The 26,889-nt window shown below is 42.9% G+C and overlaps 1 protein-coding gene across 3 annotated transcripts in view; it reads left to right on the top strand.

Annotated features, from left to right (window-relative positions):
• gucy1a2 (guanylate cyclase 1, soluble, alpha 2) overlaps positions 1-26,889 on the top strand; it is a 255,242-nt gene that overhangs the window by 52,276 nt on the left and 176,077 nt on the right. The window contains exons 2-3 of one of the 3 annotated variants that reach the window (XM_060826682.1): positions 11,831-11,884; positions 24,837-24,853. In XM_060826682.1, coding sequence (XP_060682665.1) covers positions 11,831-11,884; positions 24,837-24,853 — 71 coding nt within the window. Of the gene's footprint in view, positions 1-11,830; positions 11,893-18,178; positions 18,191-18,251; positions 18,266-24,836; positions 24,854-26,889 lie in introns of all 3 variants that reach the window. The other 2 variants (XM_060826683.1, XM_060826681.1) reach the window with 2 other exon arrangements.

Raw genomic sequence — 26,889 nt, 5'->3', positions numbered from 1 at the left:
AGATATAGTTGAGCATCTGTAACTAAGTTTGTTCTGCAAATCATTGTAGCCACCTATATCTTATGCTTAATTCTTAAGCTATTCAGTGTGGAGCTAGATTGTGGTAAGAATTGAAGCTTTTTTCTGTATTTTACTGTATTACTCACTGTAAAATAAATGACAAATTATTCAATCGGATTGAATGCCTTCAGGCTGCTACTCAAAATGTTTTCCTAATTGTTCCTTCTTTAAAAACTGGTTTCTATGAGATGGTTAAAATCAACTAGGCAAAAGTGGGGACTACAGATGCTGGAGATTAGAGTCAAGATTAGAGTGGTGCTGGAATAGCACAGCAGGTCAGGCAGCATCCGAGGAACAGGAAAAATTGACGTTTCGGGCAAGAGCTCTTCATCAAAACTATTCCTGATGAAGGGCTCCTGCCTGCAACATCAATGTTTCCAGCTCTTCGGATGCTGCCTGATCTGCTGTGCTTTTCCAGCACCACTCTAATCTTGATTCTATGAGATGGTTGTCATATCAGCTTTTGCAATGGTCCCACTCTGACCTACCCTAAGCACTGTAATACTTACCTGGTACCTGACTTACCAGGCACCTACCCTGAGCATCCTGCACCCTCCTCAGCTAAACCTCTTTCCCTACCTATGCGACACCCAACCTGTCTGGCATCCTGACTTGCGTGCTTGCCACTTTTCAGCAGCTGTCAAAGTGTTTGTCTGTGATTCTGGATCTTTAAAGTGCAGAATATGGCAGAAAGGGGGCATGGTTATCATGCCCCAACAGTTTTACACTACAAGAGACCTCTCAAAATGGAAGTATTGCTCCTCATTTCTTAGGGATCTCTGATCTGAAGCTCCTCTCAGAAATGTGGAGCTCTCTCACAAAAAAAGGTCTGGAGTGGCAATGTGTTCATTCATTTATCTGGAAATTTACAGAAATGACTATATTAACATGAGAGGCAATTGGTCTCCGAGATTTGAGGAATATGGGATGTGGTAATAGAGTTAAAGCCCAAAATCAGCCATGATCGTATTGATGTGTGAAGCAGGTTTGATAGCCCATATGGTCTATTCCTGCTTTTTTTTTGTATTCTTGCATTGTGTTTGTGGGATTTGTAATGTACAAATTATCTGCCACATCTCATACTTTAAACAGTGACTAAACTTCAGAAGTGTTTCATCAACTCTAATGTAGTTTTAAGATGTTCTGGGTTTGTGAAAAGTGCTGTACAAATCTGTTATTTTTCTTTAATGACAATATCATACCAATTAGGAAAAGTGTTCGTATTACATGTATGTCTGTTTGCTGTATTTTTATACAACTGAAGACCCCACATCATTCCTTTTGAAGGGGATATCAGACATACAGAAATGGTTGTCAATGCATTAAGGACAGTTGAAATATGCTGAATGCCACTGACTAGTTTGAATTTGCAGAGTTTTATAATTTAAAACAGACTGAGTTGGAACATGTTGTTCATTTGTTTGCTGCATGTTTATGGCATTAGTAAGTGGTATGGTGACTTTGCTTATCTGCACTTTCGGATGTCAATGAACCTCTAAGGAGACTTTATTTAACATGTTTTAAGCAAAGTAGTGGCAATTTTCAGAAGTGATAAAATATTTCTGTTCAATAAACATTAATTTGCAACTTAAAATCTATTTCTTTAGTCAGGAACAAATAATTTGTTTAAACATAAACTTACTCAAAGATCCAAAGAATATTGATGAGTCTTTGGATTATGCAAAATTGGTTAACAGGAGGGCACAGTGGCAGAGTGGTTAGCACTGCTGCCTCACAGCGCCAGAGACCAGGGTTCAATTCCCGCCTCGGGCGACTGTCTGTGTGGAGTTTGCACATTCTCCCTGTGTCTGTGCGGGTTTCCTCCCACAGTCCAAAAATGTGCAGATTAGATTAATTGCCCATAGTGTTAGGTGAAGGAGTAAATGTCGGGGAGTTGGCCTGGGTGGGTTGTGCTTTGGCGGGTTGGTGTGGACTTGTTGAGCCGAAGGGCCTGTTTTCACACTGTGTAAGTAATCTAATCTAAAAAGATTCTGATTCATCTCACTTGGACTTAATTGCAACCTTGAGCAGAATATGTCCTTGATCATTAAGTGGTAATTAATTGACCACACAAGACCCTCGATTGGTAGTGGATGGATACATGAGTGTGGGCCTTCCTGTTGGTCTGACATGGGGACAGCAGGCTAAACCAAATCAGCTTCCTTGTTCCTGGATTCACAAAACAGTAAAATTAAAGCATTCAGTTACTCTCAAAATTACCAAATTGTTCCAAATCAGGCTTTTTAGCTAACAGCCACCAAATTTATATTTAAACAAATAAACTTCAAGTTTTATTATTAATTAAACTTCAGCAAAACATGTAAATCTATAACAAGGTACCCGACATAACAACCATAATAAAACAGCATCCTGAGTTCAATGACCATGGAGGCTGGTCCCATCCTACCATGTTTTTGACCCATCCCACACCAGATCCTGTTATGACAATCGTTGTCATTAGCACAATCACCCATTCTCAGCTACTCTGAGGTATTATCATATTAAATGGGTTGCTTTCAGGACAGCTCGTCCATTCCATCCTACTGTTAGCTCTTATAATGACTTACTATCTTTTCTTCTGTCCTGGCTTAATGTCCTTGTTTACCAGTCCTTTTCATATCTTCTCAATCAATCTGCCTCTCTCACTCTCTTCTCTTGCCTCCTCTCTCTCTGCTCTCTCTCTCTCTCTCTCTCCCCACTGTTGCTTGGTCTCTCCTCCCAGTCTCTCTCTTCTCTCTCTGTCTCTCCTTTCTCCCTTTTTGTCTTTTTTTCTCTCTTGCGCCCTCTTCTCTCTTTCATTCATGCTCTCCTCTCTTCGAGCATGCTCTCGCATTCTTTCTTTTTCTTCATGCACGCTCTCCTTTCTCCCTTTCTTCCACTCTCGCTCACTTTCTGTCACTCGCTGTCTTCTTTCTTTCTCTCTTGCTTATGTTCTCTCTTTCTCACGCTTGCTCGCTCTCTCTTTCTCTGTCTCTGTCTTCTCTCTCTCCTCTTGCATGCATTTCTTTCTCACTCTCTAGTGCTCTTGCATGCACTCTCTTTCCTCTCACTTACTTTGGGTTCCAACTCTACCTATCTGCTCACCTTTTCACTCCTCCCCCAATTTCATAGTCAGTGTAAACACTAATATTTCAGCTGCTAACAATTATGATAAAGACTCATTGGATTGGCAATGTTAGCTCCGCTCTCTTCACAGGTGCTGCCAGACTTACTGAGTTTCACTAGCAATTTCTTTTTTGTTACTTAATAAATATGATCTAAGTCTAAACTTCTTTAAGTACCATACCCACTCACACACAATGAACAGACTGATAAACACAGTTCAAGGATAAAATAAAAATAAAGAACTGTAATTTGCCAGTTCAATGGTTTTATGATGGGCACTAGACCTTCAGAAATCCTACAATAATGTTTTGTATTCAAGGCATATGGAATTTAATCTCGCTTGAACTCTGGAGTCACTGATTCGTGCAAACAACCTCCACAGACTGTTGAAAACTTTTCTTAAAATCAACGAATCCATACAGTGTGGAAAGAGACCCTTCAGCCCAACAAGTCCACACCAGCCCTCTGAACAGTATCCCACCCAGACCCATTATTCTACATTTACCCCTGACTAATTCACCTAGCCAATACATCCCTGAACACTGTGGGCAATTTAGCATGGCCAATTCACCTAACCTGGATATCTTTGGATTGTAGGAGGAAACTGGAGCACCCGGATGAAATCCACAGACCCAGGGAGAAGATGCAAACTCTACTCAGTCACCCGAGGCTGGAATCAAACTTGGGACCCTGGTGCTGTGAGGCAGCAGTGCTTACCACTGATTCACCATGCTCAGTGGTTATTACTTATGTTTTACAGATTGGTGTTCTTTCCTCCGCTTTCAAGAATCCTTTAATTGGGTATGAAACAAAATAGAAGAAAACTCCAAACAGCTTCCAGTCCAGCAGCTTCCACACGCACTACTATTTGCCCAGAACCCAGATGAAATCAATTTGCACTATGGTTTCCCTTTCGTTTTCTGTGATTAGTTGGCAAGCACAGTTCCACCCTTGATGAACGCATTTAACATCCATCCAACTGCCAGTCTTTTGAGTAATGTATTTCTGTAATGTTCTGGAAGCAGCAATAGACCTGCAACTCTCTCTCCAGGCCGCTCCCCAGAAACCAATGTCAGTTTGTTTGTTTGATTGATTTTCTATTCCATTCCAAAACCAGCTGCTACCTCAAAGTTTACCTTTAACTCACAATTCCAAAGCAAAAATGAGAAAAAAATATAAGTAATTAAGATCTCCAGTCGAGAGCTTAATTCAGTCAGAGAAACGATGGTGATTGAATTCTGAAATGCCACCAACCTGCCTAATTAGGTTGTCTGTGCTTCCAGGCCCATTGCCTCTGGCGCTCCACACCTAACACACACAGACTGGGATTTGATGCTAGTTGAGGAAATGGAGAAGGTGGTGGGTGGGAAATGAACTTTCAATTTGGAAACATTACATTTAGTTCCCTCATCTAAATCATGAATATATATATTGCGAATAGCTATGGTCCAAGCACTGACCTGGAGTATCCCATTAGTCATTGGCTGCCACTCAGAAAAAGACATTTATTTCCACACTTTTATTTCTTGACTGCCAACCACCTCTCTGTTCACATCAGTATTCTACCCCAATCTCATGCGCTTTAATTTAACATGCTAGTCTTTTATGTGGGACCTTATTTCTGAAAGTTCAAGTAAACCGAATCCCCTGTTCAGTTCTACTAGTCACAGCCTCTCAAAATCTCCTCTATTTGTTAAGCATGATTTCTCTTGGAAAGATTTCATGTTGACTCCGAACAATCCTGTCACTGCTTTTTGAATGTTCTGCCGTTAACTCTTTTGTAATAGACACAATATTTTTCCCAATACTGATATCAGACTAACTCTCAACTTCAATCCAATGGAACTGCTCCAGAGTCTATACTACTTGGATGGATGCTACTTGGATGGATGAACTACCTATGCTACTTAACTGTGATCTGCCTGTGTTGCTCACAAGACAAAGCTTTTCACTGTGCCTCTGTACACGTGACAATAAATTCAGTTCAATTCAGTTTTGAAAGATGATGACCAACATATCTAATATTTCTCGGACCACTTTCTTAAATTCTCTGGGATGTAGATTATTGGGTGATGTGGATCTATCAGCCATTAATCCCATCAATTTTCCCCCAACACCTTTTCCCTACTAAAACTGATTTTTCTTCAATTCCTCTATCTTCCTAATTCCTGCATTCCTCAACCTTTTTCGGATGTTATTTGTGGCTCCTTTGTGAAGAGAGAACCAAAATATGTATTTAATAGGCTTGCTGCCTTTGTTTTCCCATCATGACATCCCCTATTTCTGACTTTAGTGAAGACAAATTTAAGTCACTAATCTTTTTCTCTTCACGTACAACATGAGGATAAAGGCTTTGATAGGTATATTCTCCACAAACATTCTCTAATAGTGATATATAAAAAAAAACATTATGCGCATTCTCCAGGAAATCTGCCTCCACTGACATTTTGCTAGTTTGGTTTGTCCAATGTTTATGTGGGTTGAAGTCTCCTGTGTTTGCATGCATTTCTAACCTGCTGTTTGGTGCTTTTCTTTACATCTCCATTATGTTTGGGTACTTAAAGACAACTCCCATTAACATTTTATGCCCCTTGATGTTTCTTAATCTCAATCATACACATTTCACATTTGATTTTCTGAGCTAATATTTCTTCATCATTATTGCATTGATTATTTCTTTAGCTACAATGCTACCCTGCCTCCTTTACCTATTTGTCCTAAATATTAAATTCCCTGGATGTTTATCATTTATCACCCTGTAGCTATACCTCTCTACTATTAAAAAAAATAAATTGCTAAGACATGAAATGCAACTGTCTATGATAAATTGGGGAATTATACTTAAAGGTCTGATAGTGGATAGGAAAAGGCAAACATTTTCAGAGCACATGAAGGGCTGCAACAACTACTAATTACTGTTTGAGCCAAAAATAAAGCAGGAAAGGTAGGCAACTGCAGTTAACAAGGGAAATTGGAACTAGTATTAAATCCCAAGAAGGGACATACAAATTGACTTTTAAAAAAAAAGACCTGAGCTTTGGGAGCAGTTTAGATTTCAGCACTGGAGGACAATGGGATCGATTAAGAGGGGGAATATTGAATACAGGAGTAAGTTTGTGGGGAACTTAAAAACTGATTGTAAAAACTCTCCGTATGTGAAGAGAAAAACATTAATGAAGACAAATGTAGGTCCCTTTGAATCAGAAACAAGGAAACTTGTAATGGGGAATAAAGAAATGGCAGACCAATTAAATATATAGTTTGGTTCTGTCTTCACAAAGCAGGAAACCAATAATGTCTCAAAATTATTAGGGAATGAAGGGTTGAATGAGATGGAGGGACTGAAGGAAATCAACATCATATTGAAATGGTGTTGGAGAAATTGATGGGATTAAAGGTTAATAAATCGTGTGGGCCTGATAATCTACATCCCAGAGAATTTATGGAAGTGGCCCTAGAAACAGTGGATGTATTGGTGGTCATCTTTCATGACTCTATGGATTGGAGAGTAGCTAATATAACCCCACTTTTAAAAAAGGTGGAGAGATTGGAAGGAATTCTAGACCAGTTAGCTTTACAGTGGGAGATGAAAATGTTGGGAGTCCATAACCTTTAGAGGAAGAGGATTTGAATACAAAAGTAGGAATGTCTGGCTGCAATTGCACAGGACCTTTGTGAGATCACACGTGGGATATTGTACGCAGTTTTCCCCCTCATCTAAGGAAGGATGTTCTGGCTATGGAGGAAATGTAATAAAGGTTTACAACTGATTCCTGTGATGGCAGGACTGATGTGTGAAGAAAGAATGGATTTGTGTTCATTGTAATTTCAAAGAATAAGGGGGGAATATCTTGGAAAGCTATAAAATTCTAACAGGACTAGACTGGGTTAATGTGAGAAGGATGTTCCTCAATGACTGGAGACTCCAGAACTATGAGTCACAGTCTAAGCAAAACTGAGATGAGAGAAAAATGTCTTCACCTAAGAATGATAAGCCTGTGAAGGTCTCTGCCACAAAATGTGTTTTGAGGCCAAAATGTTGCATGTCTTCAAGAGAGTGAGAAAGTTCTTAGGGCTAAAAGGAGTAAAGAGAATGGTGAAAAAATGAGAAAATTGTGCGGAGTTGGATGATCAACCATGATCACATTGAAAGGCAGAACAGGTTTGAAGGGGTGAATGGCTTAATCCTGATCTTAATTTCTATGTTTGTGTTTCTATGACACATAGAACATATTTAGTTTAACAAGAGTGATCAGTGCCGTGGGTGCATATTTTTAAGCTGATTGGAAGAGGAATTAGAGAGGAGGTGTGAAAATATTTTTCACCCAGAGAATGGTATGGAACAGCAACTCACTATCTGAACAGTTATTGGAGGCAGAAACTCTCCATTCATTTAAAAGGAGTCTGTATAGACATCTGAAGTCCCATACTCCTCTAGGGATATGAACAAGCTACTAGAAAAAGTTGGATGGCTTGTTTTTTGATTGGCACAGAGACAATAAGCAGAATGGTCATCTGAGTTGAAAATGTAAATTAAAATGACTAACTATCCTAAAAATCAGGAAAGGAGGAATGTGAGGGGGTAATGGAAAAAGGCAGTGTGCGAGTTGTTTCTTAAGAGAGCCAGCACAGACACAAAGGTTTGAATAGCTGTACTGTAACAACTGTGTGATTTTATTCAGACAGCCAGGCTGAGAAGTCAGCGAAGTTTGGCCCCATCATAGGATTCCCACAGGTGCAGGTGGTTACCAACCCCATGCATGGCAAGAGCTCCCTGGGACCAGCCTTCACCCTTCATAAAGAAGAAAGAACTTCTCTCCATTAGTGTGCCCTCTATCTGTGATGACTGAAAATAGATCCTCTAGGTATATGCTTGGTTTCCAGAAAGCTCTCATGATACAGACTGCCATTACAACTCCCAGCTATCACAGCTATTCAAGGCCCTCACACCTAGAGGAATGTATTCTGGGTGACGAGGTCTATCCACTCAAAATCTGGCTGATAACACCAGTCGGAAAGTTTTAAAATTCCAGCCGTGGTACAATGGTTGTGATTTCATAGAAGTTACAATACTATAGAATATCAGATTGCAGAAAATGACTGCTCTTGTTGACTTCTGCAGAATGTTTTTTGCAGGGTGTTGAGGATGTTAGTCATCTGCTGCAAGCTTCACAGCCTTGTACAACAGAGGGATAGGACTTGCCAACTGCAGATATATGAGCCACAGTCCTCATCAGATGAAGATGATTCGGAGGATGCATCAGAACAGGAAGGCCTGCATGTTGTGCTTTCAGCAACAAATACTAAGGCAATGGAAAGATGTGAGGGAGGTTGGTTAGTCCAACATTCTGAACAGGTTTCAATAAGTTGACTGTAAAGCCAATTGGTCCTAAGCCTTATACCTATGTGATCTTTACATATTGACCTAACATTAAATCACCAACATTTGCAAAAACGTCACTCAGTCAATCACTGAGATGTCAATATGACTTTGCACATACAATATTACATGTAACAGAACCAGAAAAAAAAACGGAAGAAACAATAATACTAGAGGTTTGGAAAGTTACAGTTTTCATGATACAGGGAAAGAGAAATCATACCATTTCTTTAGTAGTAGTTGAGTGGCTAGGAAATGGCTGCTGCCCCTTGGAGCATCCTGAAAGAACATGTCCAAACTGGCTTGCAGATACCTCTTTTTGCTGTTCAAGCATAATGGCACTTATCCCTTCCTGACTGCTTGAGAAGGGTCTTTTGGGAGGTCCAAGTACCTCATTTCACCCACCCCTCAATTGCCTGGCAACTGTTGTGTGAAGTCCATGCCAAGATGATGAGTATAGGCTCAATCTGCTCAAATTTTCCTCAAGATTTTCGTCAGCCCAGGAATCAGCCAAGGGAACTTTCTCCGAACCGTTTTCAATGTGGTCCGAGCACACAGTTGGCATCAACTGACTGGACTGCTGGTCCAGGATGGTTACCAATCCTACCAGCGAGGAAGCCATGTATTCAGCCAGCTGAGATAGAGCAGAGTTTTTCGGAAGGACAGACATTTTCCTGTCACGCACCCATACCTCTCAACCTCATAACCAGTAATAGGTATACAAGGATATCCCACTGATTTTAATGATGCTTTTGGATTGTCTAGTTTTGCTAGACTATTGAAGAATAGTATGGTGTGTTCTTAGTGTTCAAAAATGCACTGACCACATTCTTTTCTGATTGAATAATTGATTTTCTGATTGATTTTTGTTACATGTATGCTAGTTGTTGTTTCATTATTTATACAGGGAGCAAACTTAATTTAACAAAGAAAAAGTTGTTGAAGAAACTATTGTATGCTCCCAAACTGATAATTGGTTGTGACTTTTCCATAGTGTCAAGCATTAGGAAGAAAATATTGACTTGCAATTATATCACACTTTTTCATGGTTACTGAATGCCTCAAAGCACTTTACAAAATATTTTTGAAGTCTCATTACTATTGTAATTATTTTTATATCTTTTTATATGGGCAGCACAGTGGTTAGCACTGTTGCCTCACATCGCCAGAGACCCGGGTTCAATTCTTGCCTCAGGCGACTGACTCTGTGCGGTTTGCACGTTTTCCCCGTGTCTGCATGGGTTTCCTCCGGGTGCTCTGGTTACTTCCCACAGTCCAAAAATGTGCAGGCTAGGTGGATTGGCTACGCTAAATTGCCAATAGTGGTCGGTAAAGGGGTGAAATGTAGGAATGGGTCTGCGTGGGTTGCACTTCGGCAGGTCGTTGTGGACTTGTTGGGTCGAAGGGCGTGTTTCCACTCTGTAAGTAATCTAATCTAATCTAAGCATTTCTTGAAAGGGCAGCATTTGTTGCCCATTTTCAATTGCCCTTAAGAAGATGGTGTTGAGCAGCCATCATGAATCACTGCAGTCACATCCACAGTGTTATTAGGAAGTGACTTTTAGAATTTTGGCCCAGTGACTGTGAAGAATTGGCAACATAGTTTCAAATCTCATTGGAATGTGGCTTGAAGGGGAACTTAAGGGGGGTTCCCATGCAGCTGCTATCCTTGTCTTTTAGATGGATGAAGCTATAGATTTGCTACTTCTGGCATGCTCTTCTAAACTCTTTACTGAACAGGGCTGATGTCCTTGCTTAATGGTAATGGTAGAATGAGATATATGCTAGGCCATTAGGTTGTGGTTGGATACAGTTTTGCTGCTGTTGATGGCCCAGACCACCTCATTGGTGCATAGTTTTGAGATGCTACTTTGTTCTGGATCTATCTCATACCAAACAAGGTGGGTACTTTCAGTGTGAAGTTAGCACTTTGTGTTCACAAGAAATGTGTGATGATCTCTACTGTTACTAACATGAAAAGATTCATCTGTGACAGGAAATATAGGAAACAATTGTTGGCAGTCAATTCGCACAGTAAACTTCCACAGCAAGAGATAATAATGACCAGATAGTCTGCTTTAGTAATGTCGATTACAAGATATATGTTGGCCAGTCACCATGAATAACATCCTGCTCTTTTTCAAAACAGTGTCATGAGAACTTTTATGTTCATCTGAGAGGTCAAACAAAGCATAGTGTCTCATCTGAAAAATGGCACCTAAGTACTGCTCTGAAATATCAACTTTGATTTTTGTACTGAAGTTTTAGTGATTTTTTTTTAAATTCATAATATTCTGACTCCAAGGTGGAGGCTCTGCCAATTTAGTCATGGTATCAGAGAAGACTTGTGTAAGGGGTCTGGTGGACAAAAAATGTTATGGAGAATATATGATATTTCAATTCGCCAACATGACTCAGAAGTACAATCTGTCTGAACTGGCAGCTGCCTGAACTCAAAGTATTTTAAAGATAGGTATTTTAAGTAGTTCCCCCCCCCCTTTTGTTATTGTTCCCCCTTTTGTGTTTTTTCTTTTAACTAGTCCATCAGCATCTCTGTATCTAATTCTGACTTCACATTTGACTGTACATCTTTCTCCATTGTTCCTGTTTCTTTATTCATTCAAAACTCTCACCAATTTAAAAAGATCAGCTTCAGGACTTTAGGATCCTGGAGCAACTTTGCAATTATGTCACTGAGTTGCTTCTCACAGCAGTGTAGCAGAGTTAAGAGAAAAAGAGACATGCTTGAGAAGCTTGTAGGGTGGAATGACTCACATTAAGTGGTGTCGTTCCTGAAATTTCTTTCAATAATGTGTTACGATTCACTGGGGTAGTGCACTAGAAATCAAGTCTGCCATTCCTGGAGTATTTATAAAAGTTAAAGATTTTACAAAGTACACACAGTTCTCCAATTTACTTGACTTTCAGACCCGCATGGACTAAGTTTCTGCACTGAACAAAAATCACTACTTGTTACAAGTAAATAGATTCTAGCTACAGTTAAAGTCATTAGCTATTGACATATAATACTACTAATTAAAACCTTAATCCAGTACTGAAGAGGATCCCAGAAAATAATTCAGAACAAAAGCAGTGGATGATTTAAAACAATGTGTTTTTTCCCAAATTTTCTGCTTATTTCTGATTGTCAAAATGTTTCATAACTGATCAAAAGTGTAATGTTGCAATTTCCCATTAGCTTTTGAAACAATAGCTGTTTAGATCTGTTAAACTGTCTAAGCTGAAACTATTTGATGCAATTTTTATCCTATCTTGTTAATGCAGCCACAGACATTACAGTGGGCACTGCAGAGGACCTTACAATACTTTGAGCAACAAGTGATCGGGTAAGTGTCAGTATTAAAGAGTGTTCTTTACAAGTAGGCTTTGTAATAATGCTATATAAGTATACTTGTAATGGTCTTTAATTGTGTTTGCAGTGCATGACTCTTGATGAATAGTTATAATATATGTAAAAAAAACAATTTCTGTGCACGTGCTAACTTATACATATTGCAGTTGGATTTCCAGTATTAGTTGTTGCCTTTGACATATTGATTTCAATGAAACTAACTCGAAAGCTCAGATGTCTTCCAAACAATTTGCTTCGTTTTCAGAATTTGGCTGATTTCACTGTGCACTGTACACATTGTTACTGGTATATAACGAGAATGCAATCTGTTAGAAGTTCTAGAAGACCTCTGAACTGGAATTAATTTTACCTAAGTTAAATCCTTGGAATATGGTATTTGTGGGTTGGATTTTGTTTCCATGTTTTTTCCCCGAATGCTGGTGTCCTCCAGCTGGATAAATTGGACACTGACCGCAGTCTTCTTTCTCACGCAAGCTGAAATGGAAATGGAAAATTTTGCTTTTAAGATGATTTCCAGCTTGAGACAGGCCATAAACAAATAAAACACATCATACTAGCAGCAAGTTGATGGGGAAGTATAAAAGAGGGCGATTGGGATTTGTATTGAAGTAATGTGCTTTTCATTTATCTCACCAATTTAGATACAAAAAAATTAGTAAAACTTACAGATATTGCTCATTGTTGGCCATGTGACCCTATATTGTTATTTTTTATTTTCTTCTGCTACTCCTACGGTACTTCCCAACCTTGCAGGGTATGACTCAGTTTTAACAAAATAAAAGTATGGTGGATGCTAGAAATCGTAAAAAAAAGAAAATGCTGTACAAAACCATCACGTCTGTCAGTATCTATCCATAGAGAAGCAGAACTACCATTTCAATTCAAAATGACTGTTCTTCAGAACTACTGAGTTTTTTCAGCATTTTCTGTTTCTAGAAGCAAAACAGAAATTGCTGGTGAAACTCAGCAGGTTTAGTAGTGTCGTAAGAAGAGTCAGGCTCAAAACATTAACTCTTATAAAGGTTCCCGCTTACAAAGGTCTTTAATTTATCAATTAAATGTCACAGTTTACAGCAACTGGAGGGGAGAAAAGTAACTAGCTGTCTTCAGGCTTGAGCTGCTTTTTTACTTTGGGGCAAAAACAATTCCTTCTCCTGCAGGGATCCTGTAGCTTCTGTTAACACCCCCAAGCTTTATAGATACCTTGGAGCCAATCACATTTTTGCTGACAGTCAGCCAACCTTTGATTCTGAGGATGAAGTAACTAATTATCAATGACAATTCACTACCTATTGCCAGCCAAAACTCCATTCATACACACCAAGTTAGGTGGCCATTTCTGCTTGAACAAGTAACTCTGTAAACAGAATTTGCATTGTCAGATTTACTTGCTTTTAAAAGGTGAAGTAATCCTTCAATAATCCTTAACTTTTAAATTTCTTCTCATTTTAGCTCACAATCAAAAATAAAGCAAAATAGAAAAAAACACAATCTTCACACATAACACAGGACGACTTGCATGCCAATCACTGCAGGTAGCATGCAATACATACGGTTCAGTGACCTTGTAACCAAAGGTTTAGATTTACAATCTCAGTTCAATCTCATCCTATTGTAAATAGTGGTATAGACAATTAACCAACTCACTGGAGGAGGCTGCACAAATACCTGCATCCTCAACTTGGGGGAGCCCAGCAGATATGTGCATTTGCATCTATCTTCAGTCAGAAGAGTCAATGGTTAATACATTTTGGTCTCCTTCTGAGATCTGCAGCATCATAGATGCTAGTCTTCAGCCAATTTGATTCATACCATGTAGTATCACAAATGTCTTCAGGCATTGACTACTGCAAAGTGTTTGAACATTGATAACATTAATATAACAAGAGCAGTAAACATTTGTGCTTTCAAACCACAATATTGGTGTTTACCTATCAAAGAGTTGCCCCGGTATATCCTGTCCATTTTTTTAAAAAAAGAACAAGCCCAATCCAACCAGCTTACCACCATTTCAGTATTCTCTCAACCATGAGAGAAAGGGTGAAAGGAATCAAAAATGGCAATGACACAAATGTAATGTTCACATCAACGTTCAGTTTGAATTCCACTAGGGATGTCAATCATTACAGTTTTGATTCAACCGTAGACCAATTCTAGAGGTGACAAGAAAATAATTACATGTGACATCAAGTCAGAATTTGATTGAGTGTTGCATCAAGAAGCCCTAGAAAAGTGAATGGGAATTAGAATAACATTCTCCACTGGATGGAATCATACCAAGCATCAAGGAAGATGATTGTAATTGTTGGAGATCAGTCATTTCAGTCCAAGGTCATAATTGCAGGTAAACCTCAAAGAACTGGGTCTAATTAGCTTTAGCTGTTTCATCAATGGTCTTTTCTTCTCCATAAGGTCAGAACTGGGAATGTGCAATTATCAGTAAACAATGTTCAGCATCACTCATGACTCCTCAGATACTGAAGCTGTCCATGTGCAGTAAAACATGGAAACTATTCAAACTTGGGCTGATAAGTGGTGGCTCATGCCGCTTAAAATACCAAACAATGCCTAGCTCCAACAAAAGCCAATCTACCCATCATATCCCTTGATATTCAAAAGCATTAAAATTGCTGAATCTTCCATTATCAGCATCTTGGGAATTCCCATTGACCAGAATGTGAACCAGACCAGAAATGTATATACAGTAGCTTCAAATTCAGGTCAGAGACTAGGAACTCTTCAGAGAGTAACTCTTCTCTTACTCTACTGCCTTTCATCATCTACAAGTCATCAGTCAGGAGTGTCTCCACTTGCCTGGTTAGGTGCAGCTCCAAAATATAAGAACTAGGTGCAGGAGAAAGCAATTCAGCCCTGTGTGTCGGCACTGATGTTTAATATGATCATGGCTCATCTCACCTTGTCTTTATTTCCACTTTCCTGTCCACTCCCAATAACCCTTTTAACCCAGTAGTAGTTAAAAACAGACAAAAATAGAAATTGTTGGAAAAGCTCAACAGGACTGGCAGCATCTGTGGAGAGAAAGTGGAGTTAATGTTTCTGGTTGAGTGACCCTTCCTCAGAAGTTACTAATTAAAAACCTATTTATCTTAAATTTATTCCCTCCTAACAGCCAACTCTGGTGTAGTGAATTTCAGATTCACGATGCTTTGAGAGACATAATTGCTCCTCATCTCTGTTAAATCTGCCATCTCTTAGCCTAAAAGTATGACCTCTGTTTCTAGATTGTTCCACCAGCAGAAACATCTCTACATCCACTTTGTCAATCCCTTTTAGCAACTTGTATTTCTCAATTAAATCTCTTCTCACATTCTTTTAAACTCCAGAGGGTATCTACAAAAAGGATATTTGTCAACCAGCATCTCTAGTGTCCGGACTGTACTTAAAAGGCTACTATGTATATGGGCAAGCACTGATATTTTAAAACTGCCTGCTCAGTAATGGACATTGAATCAGAATATATTGGAGAAGGAGAGGGCGGAGTTGTGATTCTCCATCAGGGACTAGGGAGGCACTAAGCAAGGGATGGCTAAGACAGCAAGTGGGCAGCCATGAGTTACAGCCTGGTCCAATCTGTGAGTCTGTCTGTTGCACAATATGTCCTTGCAGCAGCCTTTCAATGGTAGCTGCTGATACCCCTATAATGCAGGCAATGCTTCCTAAGTGTTGTGCAAGTGGATTGAATGGAGGGCAAGGCAGGGATGGTGGGGAGAAGGGGATTAGGTATTGGTGGACAAATATCTAATGCCAATAAATGGGGTTCATGGATCATCCCCTGAAATGTTTCTGTGCTGAACAACATGGAAAATGTTTGTGTTCAGCCATGACTTCCACATTGAATTCTCGGTGTCGTATTTGTTCAGCACATTTGGTAAGTTAGGAATCTACATGCTAATAAGATGCTCTCTGCAGTTAATAAAGTGTTTACTAGCAATAGTTTCCCTTAATAGAAAACACATCTTAATATACTGCCTAGTGAGAAACTTGCTTTGACACCGGGCGGTTGCATAAAAGATGCAGTTAGTTGCTGCTGATGTCGAGAGAAGCCTTGCTGGACGACTAGTGTGATTTTGCCACAAGCCTCACCACAAGCCATGTCATTCAGGCCTGCATAAGATTATGTCCTATCTGTTTGTATGTGAAAAGTTTTTTTTGTTTCAAGCCATGTTACCCTTTAAAATCTGAGTGCCAATTTATGTTTGCATTACATAATAGATTGTGTGTAGTTAACCCATGAATCTAGAGCAAGATAATGACTTGGATTTTTCAATGGCAAGATACTAGTTTCTGAAGTGCAGCTGGGTGTTGTGCATGGGGACCCTGTGGAATCCAAGACGTATCAGATTCTGAAAACAAAAAATTGTTCAGAAGTTTAAAGCTCCCCTGGGCAAGTCCTCAACACCTAGAACCCTTCAAAAGTGTTTCAAGCTTGCTCCAAATTCAGTATAATTATTCTGATCTGCAATCTGAACTCCATTTCCCAATCTGCCAATTTATCCTTTGACTCTCAGAGAATGTGCATAATCAAAAATGGAGAATCTGTAATCCTATGGGTTAGAGGACTCCCATTTTCATAGCTCGAAGTGAAGAAATATTTCCTCATCTTTGTTCTAAATTATTCGCCCATTACCCTGAATGAGTGCTATGTTGTAGATTCCTCTACCAGGTGAAACCCCCCCTCACATCTACTTCAGTGTATGATTCTAACTTACTCAGCCTTGCATCATAGGATAACCCTATAATCACATGAACTAATCTCATGAACTCTCACTGTTCTATCTACAAGGTAAATATATACTTTCTTCAATATGCACAATCAAACTATGCACAGTATGCCAGGTATGGTCTTATGAAGTCTCTGTACAATTGTAGCAATAGTTCCTCGTTCTTACATTCTAGTCTGTATACACTAAAGGCTATTGTGCCAGATATCATCCTTATTACTTGTCATTTTACATTCCAAAATCAGGCATGCTGTTTGGATGAAAAGTTTTGAAGTGATGGTGTTAGGTAGGCAGGTCTCCAAGAACATAAGGGATATGTGGTGCCGAAGTCTGCCTACCATTTTTAAAACAAAAACTGATTAAATACCAATTCAAGCTCGTTATTGAGGCAATTGTCTCATGTCGTGTTCCACTCTGTTGTTTCCTATGTAGCTTGAAAAAGCATGCCTGAGAGTGAGTCATGACAGATATGAGGAGGTGGTGGAGGCTGTCAGTAGGTCCATGGCTACATTTAGCTACAGTTCTAGGTGGTGAAAGTGATAACATTTGTCAGTGTTTTCACTTCACTTAATTGCTTTGAACCTGATGTAAATTGAGATTGAGAAGGAAATGGAAGTGTTGTAATGAAGTTTAAGATTCCAGTGTAGGGCCCGAAGCTTATTCTTCACCATAATGCTTATGCATTCTGTTGGAGGCTTCTCCGAGGGAGAAGGGGACAGAGGAGGGTAGCTATCCAGTGAAAAGGACTGTGCAAGGACCTATAGAGGAGAAATGCAACAGCAGGCTAGCAAATGTAGAAGATGCTATTCTGCCCATGGTGACCCACCTGCAGATGTCAGAGTTGGTATCTTCACAGATATTATTCCAGGGAAACATTTATATCCCTCGGTGAAATACTGGCTGCAGAAATTATTTCCAATTATTTTAATGGCCACTCTGTTTGTGTACAAAGTTGGTTTCTGGCAAACTGTAAGCCTGTTCCAGAGGATCAAAATGATCAGTTGTGGTGGGCTTGCTCCAGTGCATGACTTCTAATCAGCATTATGGGGCTCTTCTCCTGCAAAAGAGTCATTGTCATGAATCTTCTGTTAAATAAAGCTTTAATGTGTGTACTTAACATTGTCTGTTTTCATGACCAATACTTCTTAATGATCTTTTATAAACTAGCAGATCTTGCATTTTAGACCCCCTCCATGGGTGCATCAAAACCCCCAGTGTCATGCAACATGGCTTATCTGCTTCTGTACATGACCCAGACATCTGACGCATACAAGGGCCTCACATACTCAAAATGGTTGTAAATTTAAAAATGTGTTTAAGATCTGATTGAAGATTTGTAGCTCGGGTATCCGTTGTTGTGGTTCTGCTCGCCGAGCTGGAAGTTTTTGCTGCAAATGTTTCGTTCCCTGGCTAGGGAACATCATCAGTGCTGTTGGAGCCTCGTGTGAAGCGCTGCTTTGATGTTTCTTCCGGTATTTATATTGGTTTGTTCTTGCCGCTTCCGGGTGTCAGTTTCAGCTGCAGTGATTTGTATGTGGGGTCCAGGTCGATGTGTCTGTTGATGGATGTTCTTGCCGTTTCCGGGTGTCAGTTTCAGCTGTAGTGGTTTGTATATGGTGTCCAGGTCAATGTGTCTGTTGATGGAGTTTGGGGATGAATGCCATGCTTCTAGGAACTCTCTGGCTGTTCTCTGTCTGGCTTGTCCTATGATAGTGGTGTTTTCCCAGTCAAATTCATGTTGCTGGTTGTCTGAGTGTATGGCTACTAGAGATAGCTGGTCGTGTCGGTTTGTGGCTAGCTGATGTTCATGGATGCGGGTTGTTAGCTGTCTTCCTGTTTGTCCTATATAGTGTTTTGTGCAGTCCTTGCATGGTATTTTGTAAACTACGTTAGTTTGGCTCATGCTGGGTATTGGATCCTTTGTTCTAGTGAGTTGTTGTCTGAGCGTGGATGTTGGCTTGTGTGCTGTTATGAGTCCTAAGGGTCGCAGTAGTCTGGCTGTCAGTTCTGAGACGCTCCTGACGTATGGTAGCAGAACCACAACAACGGATACCCGAGCTACAAATCTTCAATCAGATCTTAAACACATTTTTAAATTTACAACCATTTTGAGTATGTGAGGCCCAGCTATCTCTAGTAGCCATACACTCAGACAACCAGCAACATGAATTTGACTGGGAAAACACCACTATCATAGGACAAGCCAGACAGAGAACAGCCAGAGAGTTCCTAGAAGCATGGCATTCATCCCCAAACTCCATCAACAGACACATTGACCTGGACACCATATACAAACCACTACAGCTGAAACTGACACCCGGAAACGGCAAGAACATCCATCAACAGACACATCGACCTGGACCCCACATACAAATCACTGCAGCTGAAACTGACACCCGGAAGCGGCAAGAACAAACCAATATAAATACCGGAAGAAACATCAAAGCAGCGCTTCACACGAGGCTCCAACAGCACTAATGATGTTCCCTAGCCAGGGAACAAAACGTTTGCAGCAAAAACTTCCAGCTCGGCGAGCAGAACCACAACATTAAAAATGTGTTGCTGGTTAAAGCACAGCAGGTCAGGCAGCATCCAAGGAACAGGAGATTCGACGTTTCGGGCCAGAGCCCTTCATCAGGAATGAGGAGAGAGTGCCAGGCAGGCTAAGATAAAAGATAGGGAGGGGGGACTTGGGGGAGGGGCGATGGAGATGTGATAGGTGGAAGGAGGTCAAGGTGAGGGTGATAGGCCGGAGTGGGGTGGGGGCGGAGAGGTCAGGAAGAAGATTGCAGGTTAGGAGGGCGATGCTGAGTTCAAGGGAATCGACTGAGACAAGGTGGGGGGAGGGGAAATGAGGAAACTGGAGAAATCTGAGTTCATCCGTTGTGGTTGGAGGGTTCCCAGGCGGAAGATGAGGCGCTCTTCCTCCAACCGTCGTGTTGTTATGTTCTGGCGATGGAGGAATCCAAGGACCTGCATGTCTTTGGTGGAGTGGGAGGGAGAGTTAAAGTGTTGAGCCACAGGGTGGTTGGGTTGGTTGGTCCGGGCGTCCCAGAGGTGTTCCCTGAAGCGTTCCGCAAGTAGGCGGCCCGTCTCCCCAATATAGAGGAGGCCACATCGGGTGCAGCGGATACAATAGATGATGTGTGTGGAGGTGCAGGTGAATTTGTGGTGGATATGGAAGGATCCCTTGGGGCCTTGGAGAGAAGTAAGGGAGGAGGTGTGGGCGCAAGTTTTGCATTTCCTGCGGTTGCAGGGGAAGGTGCCGGGAGTGGAGGTTGGGTTGGTGGCGGGTGTGGACCTGACGAGGGAGTCACGAAGGGAGTGGTCTTTGCGGAACGCTGATAGGGGAGGGGAGGGAAATATATCCCTGGTGGTGGGGTCCGTTTGGAGGTGGCGGAAATGACGGCGGATGATACGCTGTATATGTAGGTTGGTGGGGTGGTAGGTGAGAACCAGTGGGGTTCTGTCTTGGTGGCAGTTGGAGGGGCGGGACTCAAGGGCGGAGGAGCGGGAAGTGGAGGAGATGCGGTGGAGGGCATCGTCGATCGCGTCTGGGGGGAATCTGCGGTCCTTGAAGAAGGAGGCCATCTGGGTTGTACGGTATTGGAACTGGTCCTCCTGGGAGCAGATGCGGCGGAGACGAACGAATTGGGAATATGGGATGGAGTTTTTACAGGGGGCAGGGTGGGAGGAGTTGTAGTCCAGGTAGCTGTGGGAGTCAGTCGGTTTATAGTAGATGTCTGTGTTGAGTCGGTCGCCCGAGATAGAAATGGAAAGGCCTAGGAAGGGGAGGGAGGAGTCTGAGACAGTCCAGGTGAATTTGAGGTCGGGATGGAAGGTGTTGGTAAAGTTGATGAAGTGTTCGAGCTCCTCGTGGGAGCACGAGGCAGCGCTGATACAGTCATCGATGTAGCGGAGGAAAAGGTGGGGGGTGGTGCCAGTGTAGTTGCGGAAGATGGACTGTTCCACATATCTCCAAGGGATCCTTCCATATCCGCCACAAATTCACCTGCACCTCACACACATCATCTATTGCATCCGCTGCACCTGATGTGGCGTCCTCTGTATTGGGGAGACGGGCTGCCTACTTGCGGAATGCTTCAGGGAACACCTCTGGGACGCCCGGACCAACCAATCGGACCAACCAACCCAACTACCCCATGGCTCAACACTTTAACTCTCCCTCCCACTCCACCGAAGACATGCAGGTCCTTGGACTCCTTCATCGCCAGAACATAACAACACGACGGTTGGAGGAAGAGCGCCTCATCTTCCGCCTGGGAACCCTCCAACCACAAGGGATGAACTCAGATTTCTCCAGTTTCCTCATTTCCCCTCCCCCCAACCTTGTTTCAGTCGATTCCCTTGAACTCAGCATCGCCCTCCTAACCTGCAATCTTATTGCTGACCTCTCCGCCCCCACCCCACTCCGGCTTATCACCCTCACCTTGACCTCCTTCCACCTATCACATCTCCATCGCCCCTCCCCCAAGTCCCTCCTCCCTACCTTTTATCTTAGCCTGCCTGGCACTCTCTCCTCATTCCTGATGAAGGGCTCTGGCCCGAAACGTCGAATTTCCTGTTCCTTGGATGCTGCCTGACCTGCTGTGCTTTAACCAGCAACACATTTTCAGCTCTGATCTCCAGCACCTGCAGACCTCACTTTTTACTGGTTGTAAATTTACCCTTGCCAATGCCAAAAAGCTATTCAGCCTCTTAAGGTCCCTGCAACCACATCCTTCAGATGACCCCATGGCTGCTGAGCTCCTCTGTTATCCACATCCATGTTTCTTCATTTGGCTGAGAAGTTTCCTTTTGATATGTTCTGGAGGAGGATTCATAGAGAATTGTCATTAAACTGTGGGCTACTGTTCAGTCTAGCACTGTTCAATTATCCTGCCCTCATTATTCCTGGCAGACAACTAGAAGATTTCCAGCACTACTGCATCTCTCTTGACTTCCAGTGTCTGTGGAGAGACAGAGTTAAAGGGTACTAGAGGAGTCATTTTGCAAAATCTTCTCAGAAGGGAATGGGCTCAAATATTTATTCTTCCTTGGCAAGGATAATTTATTTTCTTCTTTTTTTTCATGGAATGTGGGACTGGAAAGTTCAAAATTTGTTGCCTTCCTCTAATTGCCCTGAACTGAGTAGCTTGCTAGGCCATTTCAGAAGGCAGAAAGTGAGGACTGCAGATGATGGAGATCAGAGCTGAAAAATGTGTTGCTGGAAAAGCGCAGCAGGTCAGGCAGCATCCAAGGAGCAGGAGAATTGACGTTTCGGGCATACGCCCTTCTTCAGGAATGAGGAAGGTGTGCCAAGCAGGCTAAGAGAAAAGGTAGGGAGGAGGGACTTGGGGGAGGGGCGCTGGGACTGCGATAGGTGGAAGGAGGTTAAGGTGAAGGTGATAGGCCGGAGAAGGGGTGGGGCGCGGAGAGGTCGGGAAGAAGATTGCAGGTCAAGAAGGCGGTGCTGAGTCAGAGGGTTGGGACTGAAATAAGGTGGGGGGGGAGGGGAAATGAGGAAGCTGGAGAAAGCTGCATTCATCTCTTGTGGTTGGAGGGTTCCTGTGCGGAAGATGAGGCGCTCTTCCTCCAGGCATCGTGTTGCCATGGTCTGGTGATGGAGGAGGCCAAGGACCTGCATGTCCTTGGCAGAGTGGGAGGGGGAGTTAAAGTGTTCCGCCATGGGGCGGTTGAGTTGGTTGGTGCGGGTGTTCCAGAGACGTTCTCTGAAACGTTCCGCAAGTAGACAGCCTGTCTCCCCAATGTAGAGGAGGCCACATCGGGTCCAGCGAATGCAGTAAATGATGTGTGTGGATATGTGGAAGAGTCCATCTTCCGCAGCTACACTAGCACCACCCCCCACCTTTTCCTCCGCTACATCGATGACTGTATTGGCACTATCTCGTACTCCCACGAGGAGGTTCATCCACTTTACTAACACCTTCCACCCCAACCTCAAATTTACCTGGACCGTCTCAGACTCCTCCCTCCCCTTCCTAGACCTCTCCATTTCTATCTCTGGCGACCGACTTACTCTAAACCGACCGACTCCCACAGCTACCTAGATTACACCACCTCCCACCCTCCCCCCTGTAAAAATGCCATCCCATATTCCCAATTCCTTCGCCTCCGCCGCGTCTGCTCCCAGGAGGACCAATCCCAATACCGAACAACCCAGATGGTCTCCTTCAAAGACTGCAATTTCCCCCCAGACGCGGTTGATAATGCTCTCCACCGCATCTCCTCCACTTCCCACTCCTCCGCCCTCGAACCCTGCCCCTCCAATCGCCACCAGACAGAACCCCACTGGTCTTCACCTACTCCCCCACCAACCTCCAGATACATCGTATCATCCTTCGTCATTTCTGCCACCTCCAGACAGACCCCACCACCAAGGATGTATTTCCCTCCCCTCCTCTATCAGTGTTCCGGAAAGACCACTCCCTCCGCGACTCCCTCGCCTGCTCCACACCCCCCACCAACCTAACCTCCACTTTCGGCACCTTCCCCTGGAACCACAAGAAATGCAAAACTTGCGCCCACACCTTCCCCCCCCCCCCCCCCCCCACTTACCTCCAAGGCCACAAGGGATCCTTTCATATCCATCACAAATTCACCTGCAGCTCCACACACATCATTTACTGCATCTGCTGCACCCGATGTGGCCTCCTCTACATTGGGGAGACAGGCCGCCTACTTGTGGAATGATTCAGAGAACACCTTTGGGATACCCGCACCAACCAACCCAACCACCCCGTGGTGGAACTCCCCCTCCCACTCTGCCAATGACATGCATGTCCTTGGCTTTCTCCATCGCCAGACCATGGCAACATGACCCCTGGAGGAAGAGCGCCTCATCTTCCGCCTAGGAACTCTCCAACCACAAGAGATGAATGCAGCTTTCTCCAGCTTCCTCATTTCCCCTCCACCGACCTCATCTCAGTCCCAACCCTCGGACTCAGCACCGCTTTCTTGACCTGCAATCTTCTTCCCGACCTCTCCGTGCCCCACCCCCTCTCCAGCCTATCACCCTCACCTTAACCTCGCATTCCCAATGCCCTTCCCTCTAGTCCCTCCTCCCTACCTTTTCTCTTAGCCCGCTTGGCACACCTTCCTCATTCCTGAAGAAGGGCTTATGCCCGAAACGTCAATTCTCCTGCTCCTTGGATGCTGCCTGACCTGCTACGCTTTTCCAGCAACACATTTTTCATTTCAGAAGGCAGTCAAAAGTCAACCGCATTGCAGAGAATCAACTGTAGGCCAGATCAGGTAAGGACAGTAGATTTCTTATCTGAAGGACAAAAGTGAACTGAATGGGTTTTTTGACAGTTGATAATACTTAGATGACTACCATTAAACTGGCTTTCATTCTAAATTTTATTAAATTCAAATTTCATCATCTACTATGGTGAGATTTGAACCCACGCCCATAGAACATTAGCTGAAGCTCTGGATTTCTAGAATAATGATATAACCTCGACACCAATGCCTCCCAAGCCCATAATACTGGCACAATAGCAGCAAAATGGAAAAACATGCTCTTATCTGCTGCTACTCCAATTTTTTTTATGGCAATAATGTAATCTTTGAATGCAGTTATCCATACAAAAGTGATTTCCCCTGCATTTGCGACGAAGGAGTGGCTTCCAGTTCATGGACTAATGCTTCTCCTGATCAAAAGGCCCAATTGGCATGGAGCTTATGTTTGCTCAGGGTTGTCTTCCCATTTAGCTGCTAACTGGCCAGAACTCACTTGGCTGACTGTGATGAAACATAATTGCCTGGTTCCATCTCTCTTAGCCCACGGTATGGTGTATAATTCAACCCAATTATAAAATTGTATTAAGATTTCCTTTATGATAAATTTCAGCATTTCCTGTCCATTTATGTCAAGCCAGCTGGTCTGTAATTCCCAATTCCCCTCCTTCTCCCTTTCATGCATAGCAGTGTTAAACTTGCTGACATCGAATCCACTGGGACTCTTTGTGGAATCTAAGGATTTTGGAAAATCACAACCAGTTCATTTGTTATATCTGGAGTCACCTCTTTTAGAATTCAAGGATGTAGGTCATCAGGTCTTGGGAATTTGTTAGTTTTTAGTTGCTACAGTTTCTCCAGTTTTTTTTTAGAAACCCCTATACAGTCATAGAGACGTACAGCATGGAAGCAGACCCTTCAGTCCAACTCGTCCATGCTGACCAAATATCCTAACCCGATGTAGTCCCATTTGCCAGCATGTGGCCCACATCTCTCTAAACCCTTCCTAATTATATATCCATCAAGATGCCTTTTAAATGCGGTAAGTGTACTAGCCTCCGCCACTTCCTCTGCAGCTCATTCCATACACTCACCACCCTCTGTGTGAAGTTGTCCCTTCGGTCCCTTTTAAATTTTTTCCCTCTTGCCCTAAACCTATGCCCTCTAGTTCTGGACTCCCCCACCCTAGAGAAAATACCTTGTCTTTTTATCCTATCCATGCCCCTCATGATTTTATAACATTTGTCGAGAGGTGCGAGGGAGAAGCAAAGGACTTCTGGGAAGGTGAGTCTAACTGTTTAAAACATTTAGCTCAGGCATCGGGGCCTTCATTTGCCTAGAGGTAAGAGGGAGGAGAGAAAGACTTCTGGGAAGTTTTTAAGTGGGTGAGATCGAAACCCAAGACCCTACACGTTAGGGCCTCCCTCCCACCCACCTCCTCTAATCTTACTGAGAGTTTCTCATTTTTTTTATTTCTCTTCCTTTGTTTAGTCTGTGTGGGCTTTCAGAGTAACAGGATATGGATGTTAGGGCAGTTGCATGTTCCTCCTGCAGAATGTGGTGGGTGAGAGACACTTCATGTCTCTACCGACTATATCTGCGGGAAGTGCACCCAACTCCAGCTCCTCGAAAACTGAGTTAGGGAGCTGGAGCTGAATGAACTACCGATCATTTGAGAGGCTGAAGGGGAAATTTGAGAGGATGTACAGGGAGGTGGTCACTCCCCAGACACAGATAAAAGCAGTTGGGTTACAGTTAGGGAGAGGAAAGGGAACCGACGTTCAGAGCAGGGATCCCCTGTGGCCTTCCCCTCAGAAATAAGTATACCGTTTTGGATACTGCTGGTGGGGACAGCCTACCAGGGGAAAGCTATAGCATTAGTGGTAGGGGACTCAATACCTAGACGGATTGACAGGAGATTTTGTGGTCAGAAACGGGACTCCCGGAAGGTTTGCTGCCTCCCCAGTGCCAGGGTCCGGGATGTCGCCGATCGGGTTTATAGGATTCTGAAGGGGGAGGGTGAGCAGCCAGAAATCATGGTACATATTGGCATCAATGATATAGCCAGGAAAGGGATGGAGGATCTGAAAAGTGACTACAGAGTTAGGTTGGAAGCTGAAGAGCAGGACAAGTAGAGTAGTGATCTCAGGTTTGCTACCGGTGCCATGATACAGGTGAGGAACAGTCAGCAAATGCAACTTAACACGTGGCTATGAGGCTGGTGCAGAAGGGAGGGCTTCAGATATCTAGACCATTGGGATACTTTCTGGGGAAGGTGGGACCTACACATGAAAGACGGATTGCACCGACCTGGAGGAGCACAAGTAACCTGGGTGGGAGATTTGCTCGTGTGCTTCTGGAGGGTTTAAACTAGTTTGGCAGGGGTATGGGAATCAGAGCCACATATCTGAGAGGGGGACAGTTACAGATGTGGCAGTGACAGGATGTAGTGAATCTATCAGGAAGGTATTTCACGCGATGAAACAAAGGGATTGGTTAAAATGTGTCTGCTTTAATGCAAGGAGTGTTAGAAACAAGAGTGATGAACTTAGAGCATGGATCAGTACTTGGGGCTATGATGTGGTGGCCATAACAGAGATGTGGGTTTCATAGGGGCAGGAATGGTTGCTTGATGTTCCAGGGTTTAGAACATTTAAAAAGAACAGGGGGGTGTAGCATTGCTAATCAGAGAGTGCATCACAGCTACAGAAACAAAGGTTGTTGAGAAAGGTTTGTCTACTGAGTCAGTGTGGGTGGAAGTTAGGAACAGCAAGGGAGCAGCCACCTCATTGGGGGTTTTCTACAGACCACCTAATAGCAGTAGAGACATTGAAGAACTTCTAGGTAGATTCTGGAAAAATGCAGAAGTAGTAGAGTTATTGTTATGGGTGATTTCAACTTTCCCAATATCGACTGGAACCTCCTAAGTGCAGATAGTTTGGATGGAGCTATTTTTGTCAGGTGTG

Source organism: Hemiscyllium ocellatum, chromosome 6, assembly GCF_020745735.1.
Source record: "Hemiscyllium ocellatum isolate sHemOce1 chromosome 6, sHemOce1.pat.X.cur, whole genome shotgun sequence".
Classification (NCBI taxonomy): Eukaryota; Metazoa; Chordata; class Chondrichthyes; order Orectolobiformes; family Hemiscylliidae; genus Hemiscyllium; species Hemiscyllium ocellatum.
Note: the sequence above shows the minus strand (reverse complement) of the source record. Positions and strands in the feature narration are given on the sequence as shown.